The 8,032-nt window shown below is 44.5% G+C and overlaps 1 protein-coding gene across 1 annotated transcript; it reads right to left on the bottom strand.

The window, feature by feature from the left end:
- Positions 1–3,889: 3,889 nt before the first annotated feature.
- On the bottom strand, positions 3,890–5,681 carry LOC311145733 (M-phase inducer phosphatase 2-like; the record flags this gene model as incomplete). The annotated part of the gene is made up of 3 exons (XM_084182020.1): positions 5,205–5,681; positions 4,324–4,406; positions 3,890–3,945 (listed from the first exon to the last, which is right to left on the bottom strand). Exons 1-3 carry the CDS (start codon positions 5,417–5,419, stop codon positions 3,890–3,892), a joined length of 354 nt encoding a protein of 117 aa, XP_084038146.1. The 5' UTR covers positions 5,420–5,681.
- Positions 5,682–8,032: the final 2,351 nt, after the last annotated feature.

The raw sequence follows: 8,032 nt of genomic DNA, 5'->3' as shown, positions 1-8,032 counted from the left end.
TTATGGAGGTAAGGCAATAAAATAGGCTATAGTGCAGAGTAATTACAATTAGTATTAACACTGGAATGATAGATGTGCAAGAGATTATGTACAAATAGAGATACTGGGGTGCAAATTAGCCAAATAAATAACAATATGGGGATGAGGTAGTTGGGTGGGCTAATTTCAGATGGGCTGTGTACAGGTGCAGTGATCGGTAAGCTGCTCTGACAACTGATGCTTAAAGTTAGTGAGGGAGATAAGAGTCTCCAGCTTCAGAGATTTTTGCAATTCGTTCCAGTCATTGGCAGCAGAGAACTGGAAGGAATGGCGGCCAAAGGGAGGTTTTGATAGTAGGAGTTGGGATTATGCCCGTTCATTGTTTGCTAGCTACATGTCTAAACAAGACTCCACTTCGCCAGATGATTACATGACCCATCAAGCCATCTCTGGATAAGAGCGTCTGCTAAATGACTTCATTGTGTCCATGTCTAGACAATAGTGACCCGTCCACTTGGCTAGATATGGCTGGGTGGTGGTTATAGCTTTTATTTCACATGACCCATCAATCAGCTGGGCTAGACAATCTGGACCCTTTCTTTCTAAAATTAGCCGCCGAAATTGTCGCAACCCCTATTACTAGCCTGTTCAACCTCTCTTTCGTAACGTCCGAGATCCCCAGAGATTGGAAAGTTGCCGCGGTCATCCCCCTCTTCAAAAAGGGGTGACACTCTAGATCCAAACTGTTACAGACCTATATCCATCCTGCCCTGCCTTTCGAAAGTATTTGAAAGCCAAGTTAACAAACAGATCACCGACCATTTCGAATCCCACCGTACCTTCTCCGCTATGCAATCTGGTTTCCGAGCTGGTCATGGGTGCACCTCAGCCACGCTCAAGGTCCTAAACGATATTATAACCGCAATCGATAATAGACAGTACTGTGCAGCCGTCTTCATCGACCTGGCCAAAGCTTTCGACTCTGTCAACCACTGCATTCTTATTGGCAGACTAAATAGCCTTGTATTCTCAAATGACTGCTTCGCCTGGTTCACCAACTACTTCTCAGATAGAGTTCAATGTGTCAAATCGGAGGGCCTGTTGTCTGGGCCTATGCCAGTCTCTATGGGGGTGCCACAGGGTTCTCGGGCCGACTCTATTCTCTGTGTATATCAATGATGTCGCTCTTGCTGCTGGTGACTCTCAGATCCACCTCTACGCAGATGACACCATTTTGTATACATCTGGCCCTTCATTGGACACAGTGTTAACAAACCTCCAAACGAGCTTCAATGCCATACAACACTCCTTCAGTAGCCTCCAACTGCTCTTAAACACTAGTAAAACTAAATGCATGCTCTTCAATCGAACGCTGCTGGCACCCACCCACCCGACTAGAATCACTACTCTCGGCGGGTCTGACCTAGAGTATGTGGACAACTACAAATATCTAGGTGTCTGGTTAGACCGTAAACTCTCCTTCCAGACTCACATTAAGAATCTCCAATACAAAGTTAAATCTAGAATTGGCTTCTTATTTCGCAACAAAGCCTCCTTCACTCATGCTGCCAAACATGCCCTCGTAAAACGGACTATCCTACCGATCCTTGACTTCGGCGATGTCATTTACAAAATAGCTTCCAACACTCTACTCAGCAAATTGGATGTAGTCTATCACAGTGCCATCCGTTTTGTCACCAAAGCCCCATATACTACCCACCATTGTGACCTGTACGCTCTTGTTGGCTGGCCCTCACTACATATTCGTCGCCAAACCCACTGGCTCCAGGCCATCTATAAATCACTGCTAGGCAAATCCCCGCCTTATCTTAGCTCATTGGTCACCATAGCAACACCCACCCGTAGTCTGCGCTCCAGCAGGTATATCTCACTGGTCATTCCCAAAGCCAACACCTCCTTTGGCCGCCATTCCTTCCAGTTCTCTGCTGCCAATGACTGAAACGAACTGCAAAAATCTCTGAAGCTGGAGACTCTTATCTCCCTCACTAACTTTAAGCATCAGTTGTCAGAGCAGCTTACCGATCACTGCACCTGTACACAGCCCATCTGAAATTAGCCCACCCAACTACCTCATCCCCATATTGTTATTTATTTTGCTAATTTGCACCCCAGTATCTCTATTTGCACATCATCTTCTGCACATCTATCATTCCAGTGTTAATACTATTGTAATTATTTTGCACTATGACCTATTTATTGCCTTACCTCCATAACTTGCTACATTTGCACACACTGTATATATATTTTCTGTTGTATTTTTGACTTTGTTTTGTTTACCCCATATGTAACTCTGTGTTGTTGTTTTTAATCGCACTGCTTTGCTTTATCTTGGCCAGGTCGCAGTTGTAAATGAGAACTTGTTCTCAACTGGCTTACCTGGTTAAATATTTTTTTTTTTTTTTATGTTTAGACAAGTGTGTCTGGGTAAGCGTCATCTAATAATTATAAAATATTTTTATCTGGACACTTTCTGATATTGCTACTATGCAAATAACCATTTCACTGTACCGTTTACACCTTCTGTATCCTGTGTGTGTGACAAATTAGATTTTATTTGATATAGTGTGTGTTCACCGGAGACCGTAATGTGAAGAACAACATGACCTGCACCAAAGTCAGATTAGGATATCGGCCAAGTGTATTTTTACCAGGAGTTTTTCCTTATTGTAGGCTGCTACTTTCACCACTTTTAGTCTTAATCTTTGGTTGTTTACTACTCTACCTTACTCACTCTGTTTAACACATGGCCTCGCATGGGAATCCTTACAGAGATGGGTGGGGCTAAGGTTTAAGAGGATGTGAACGATGCTGAATGGGTGTAGACAAAGAAGAGCTCTCCAGTAGGTGTATCAAAACATTCACAGGCCATTTTCTCAAAAGTGGGGTTACAAGTTTATCAACTTTCAATGCAGAATTACTTTCCCATTGTTCCTCAACTGTAATGTATGATTACCATTTTCTAGCTCAGAGTCTCTACTTTTATCCAATGGCAGATGTCTGGATATTCACCCCGAGTGCCATGAAGGGCCCCAAGACCACCCACAGACTGGACAAGCAGAGAGACAATGAAGTCCACTGCTAGGAGACAATGAAGGAGGGGGGGGGGGGGGGGGATGAGGAGGAGGGATGGAGGGATGAGGAGGAGGAGGAGGAGGGATGGAGGGATGAGGAGGGATGGAGAGGAGGGATGGAGGGATGAGGAGGGGATGGAGGGATGAGGAGGAGGAGGGATGGAGGGATGAGGAGGAGGAGGAGGGATGGAGAGGAGGGATGAGGAGGGATGGAGGGATGAGGAGGGGATGGAGGGATGAGGAGGAGGAGGAGGGATGGAGAGGAGGGATGAGGAGGGATGGAGAGGAGGGATGAGGAGGAGGGATGAGGAGGAGGGATGGATGGATGAGGAGGAGGAGGAGGAGGGATGGAGAGGAGGGATGAGGAGGGATGAGGAGGAGGGATGAGGAGGAGGGGATGGAGGGATGAGGAGGGGATGGAGGGATGAGGAGGAGGAGGGATGGATGGATGAGGAGGAGGGATGAGGAGGGGATGGAGGGATGAGGAGGGGGTGGAGGGATGAGGAGGAGGAGGAGGGATGGATGGATGAGGAGGAGGGATGGATGGATGAGGAGGAGGGATGGATGGATGAGGAGGAGGGATGGATGGATGAGGAGGAGGAGGGATGAGGAGGAGGGATGGAGGAGGAGGAGGGATGAGGGATGAGGAGGAGGAGGAGGGATGAGGGATGAGGAGGAGGAGGAGGGATGAGGGATGAGGAGGGGATGGAGGGATGGATGGATGAGGAGGAGGGATGAGGAGGGGTAGTAAGACAGAAGGGGAGTAAAGGGTCAGCTAGACCAGAGAGACTGATTGGGACAGACAAGTGGACTATCACTTACGTCTCCTCAACATGGATGGGATCCATGGGGCTGGGGGAATCCATACCAAGACCTGGAGGAAGATGTTCATCTGATAGTTAACAGTTGACTAGTTAAAATCATAACACATTTACCCACAGGTCTACAAGGTGACACAGGAGTGAATATTAAATCATGTACATTTAGCCTTTTATCCTGTATTGTCCTGTACTGGCAAAAAAAAGAAAAAATCCTACACATGTGTTGAAGGTGGTGAAACTGCACAACTGGAAACAGCATAATTAAAAACAGGACATGGTAATATAACGCCTATATGGGCTGCACATTAAAATATATATATATATATATATATATGACCGTTTAAATAGCAAGCCAAGTTCCTACTGCCGGCATTTTATTGACACTTATTGGGGTGAAACATTTGCAGCCATCTTATTATATGTTGCCTTACCAGCATCCGAGGAGCAGTCGGAGGCGAAGGAGGGAATCTTCAGAAGGGGCACACGTTTCCTCTTGGGAGTATCACACTGTTGGCTGTAAAGGAAAAGGTTACATAATCACTGAACTTTTTAACAACCAGCAAACAAGCAATTTTCATTAGCTTGAAACAGCTAGCTAACTAGCTGGGGAGTATTATTTAAACCGATTCTGTTGCAAAACGTTTTTTTAAACTGAAGCGAACGAAACGGGGAGGGAGGGACGTACCTAGATTTGTTCAACAGAAACTCTAGTTTAGTTGCAAGACGGGTTGGACCAATGATCGGGTTTGGACTAATTCTTATAAAAAAATAACCCTTCCACAACCCTACCGCTTCACCCCCGTTTCCTTTCAACAAATGCATATGTATAATCTCTAGGAACTCTACTTACCTGATGTAAAGTGAAATGTGTCCCTCGCTATCAAATACACGTCCAAACCGCACCATATTCCTGCTGTGTAAATTAGACCGTGGTAGAACTTGGAAATGTTGACAGCCCACTGTCTAACTCAGCAGGAATATGGTGCACTTTGGACAAAAGTTGGATTCAGACGTTTATTTGATCGCGAGGGACTTCACTTTACATCTGGTAAGTCCTGTAGCTAGCTAGTTAGAGTTCGTAGAGACTATACATATGCCTTTGTTGACAGGAAACGTTTTTGTGGTGAAGCCGGCTATATTGTGGTAGGGTTATTTTCTGTCGCCAGCCACTAGAACAACGCACAACTCAGGTTAGTCCAACCAATACAGACTCCCGATGTTGTGTCCCAAAGCAGCGTTCACACTCAAGTTAGCTAGCATGAAAACAACATAGCTAGCTAGCATAGCAACATACATTGTATTACACTCTTACCTCCCAAGTCCAGCTAGATTGTTCATGTTTAGGGCCAGATTAGTGACCGGAGACAGTACAGTTGTGGGTCCAGGAGAGAAGAGATTCTTCTTGATGAAAGGAGAGGCCATCATGTCGGGCAGCGACAGCGAGGAAAGCCCTGAGACTCTGTCCGACCTGCTGGTCAAGCGAGTGGTGATTGGGCTGAAATCGTTGGTAACGTTTCCAAAATCCATTCTTACAAGGTAAATCCAATGATAGTTCCTTGAATCGAATTCAATTTAGATACCTGTCAGGAAGGCCAAAATATCGGTGAACGGAGACAGGCCGAAAGATCAAGCTAGCTAACAAAATGAGGAAATTTGCAGAATGAGTGTGAAGAGTAATAAAGGCAAAACAACCATGGCAAGCTGTTTGCAGACCCCGTCTTGGAAAACCAAAAGTAAAAAAATAATAATAATCTTGCCTAAAAGTACATACTTTAAATCCTGTCAGAGAGCTGCACTGCCGTGTACTCTCCCTGACAGCCCCAACTCTGAGAAAGAAAATGCAGCTGACTGTATTTATGTTCAAAATAGAAGCTCACGAGCACCAACGCTTTCGGCAAATCAGAGACGTCGTTACATCCTGCACGTCCAATCAGAGACGTCGTTACATCCTGCACGTCCAATCAGAGACGTCGGTACATCCTGCACGTCCAATCAGAGACGTTCCCCTTTCTGCGCGTTGTCTGGCAGGAACATCGCTAATGTTATTCGGGATCATTGGGACGTCCATACCTTAACCCTTACCCTAACATTAACCATAACCTTCATCATAACCTTTACCTTAACCGTTTTCAATGTCTACTTTAATGGGGTGACGTAAGAGTTAGAAGGTCCCAAGGATTCAGTTTAGACTTTTCAGCATGGTCCTCTGTAGCTCAGCTGGTAGAGCACGGCGCTTGTAACGCCAAGGTAGTGGGTTCGATCCCCGGGACCACCCATACGTAAAAATGTATGCACACATGACTGTAAGTCGCTTTGGATAAAATCGTCTGCTAAATGGCTTATAATAATATAATAATAATAATAATATGGAAAGGGATGTCATTTTCGTGACATACTCGTCTACGAACCAATCAAATTCATGACAGCAGCATAGTCATGACAGGTAGCCAATGAGATGCATATTCTTTCATTCGAGGGGCGGATGCAGAACGAGAATGCGACATATTTCCACTGACGTGTAACAATGATTATGGCTATACTGACAAGATAACATGTCTCTCCACCCTAACAATGGGAATCGCTCCCGCCTATCCTTTCTTTGGATTGGTGGAGACAATTGTTATTGTCAATTTTTGAATATTCAATAAGGGTTGTTGACTTCAACCGTCTGTATTCAATGACGAGAGACGCGATACTACGAGCCTCATGACATTAATATGCATAGATATCTCGAGACAACTCCTATATAAGGTGTTTTTTCTCAAAGTTGCCGGGATGTCACGTGTCCTACTTATATCAGTACATTCGTGACAAATTTAAGCATGACGAAACTTCTATTAAATCAAATAAACTTCACGTAGCAAATATGCCATTCATTTTTGTTGTTGTTGACCAAATTCAACACTCTCATTGATCTCCATACAAAAACGATTTGCCCTGGTGGGGCGAAACAACGAATGAATGCCACCTGGTGGAGGGAGACAGATTTCCCCCCGAGTTGAGCCTCTCTCTTCCTCTTCGTCTCCGTGGATAATAAACGCATTTTTCCCGCGGAAGATTTGAAGCGCCAGTTTGAGAATAACCACATGACCAACACAGCCAATCACACAGCAAGACCATTCATATGGCAAAGAAAGAACGATAGGCACAGTTTGCTATAGGTGGTGGGTTTATGCTGAAAACGGTGAAGGAACGATAGGCACAGTTTGCTATAGGTGGTGGGTTTATGCTGAACACGGTGAAAGAACGATAGGCACAGTTTGCTATAGGTGGTGGGTTTATGCTGAACACGGTGAAAGAACGATAGGCACAGTTTGCTATAGGTGGTGGGTTTATGCTGAACACGGTGAAAGAACGATAGGCACAGTTTGCTATAGGTGGTGGGTTTATGCTGAAAACGGTGAAGGTGATCGAGCTATATGTCGAAGAAAGAGATTAATTTTTTTTTCTATATTACAACGTTTCCATTCACAGCTTTTAAGCAAGTAAAGTCATACCGTCTATATACATTTTCAAAAATCAAGACAGCTGTGATGGAAACAGGAAGTTTCAGTACAAATTTATTAATGCAGACAGATCATTTGCGCGTTGGAAATGGGATTTTTTTGTGGGGGAAAAGTTCATTATGCGAGAAATGGCGGTGGAAACTCCTTTATGCGCAAATATTGATATTCACTGAACAAAAATATGAACGCAACATGTAAAGTGTTGGGCCCATGTTTCATGAGCTGAAATAAAATATCCCAGAAATGTTCCATATGCACAAAAAGCTTATTTCTCTAAAATGTTGTGCACAAATTTGTTTACATCCCTGTTAGTGAGCATTTCACCTTTGCCAAGATAATCCATCCACCTGACAGGTTTGGCATATCAAGAAGCTGATTAAACAGCATGATCATTACACAGGTGCACCTTGTGCTGGGACAATAAAAGGCCACTCTAAAATGTGCAGTTTTGTAAAACAACACAATGCCACAGATGTCTCAAGTTGATGGAGCATGCAATTGGCATGCTGACTGCTGTTGCCAGAGAATTTAATGTTCATTTCTCTACCATAAACCACCAACATCCTTTTAGAGAATTTGGCAGTACGCCCAACCGGCCTCATCACCGCATACCACGTGTATGGCGTCGTGTCGG

This window comes from Coregonus lavaretus (genome assembly GCF_964263955.1).
Source record: "Coregonus lavaretus genome assembly, chromosome: 18".
In the NCBI taxonomy this organism is placed as follows: Eukaryota; Metazoa; Chordata; class Actinopteri; order Salmoniformes; family Salmonidae; genus Coregonus; species Coregonus lavaretus.
Note: the sequence above shows the minus strand (reverse complement) of the source record. Positions and strands in the feature narration are given on the sequence as shown.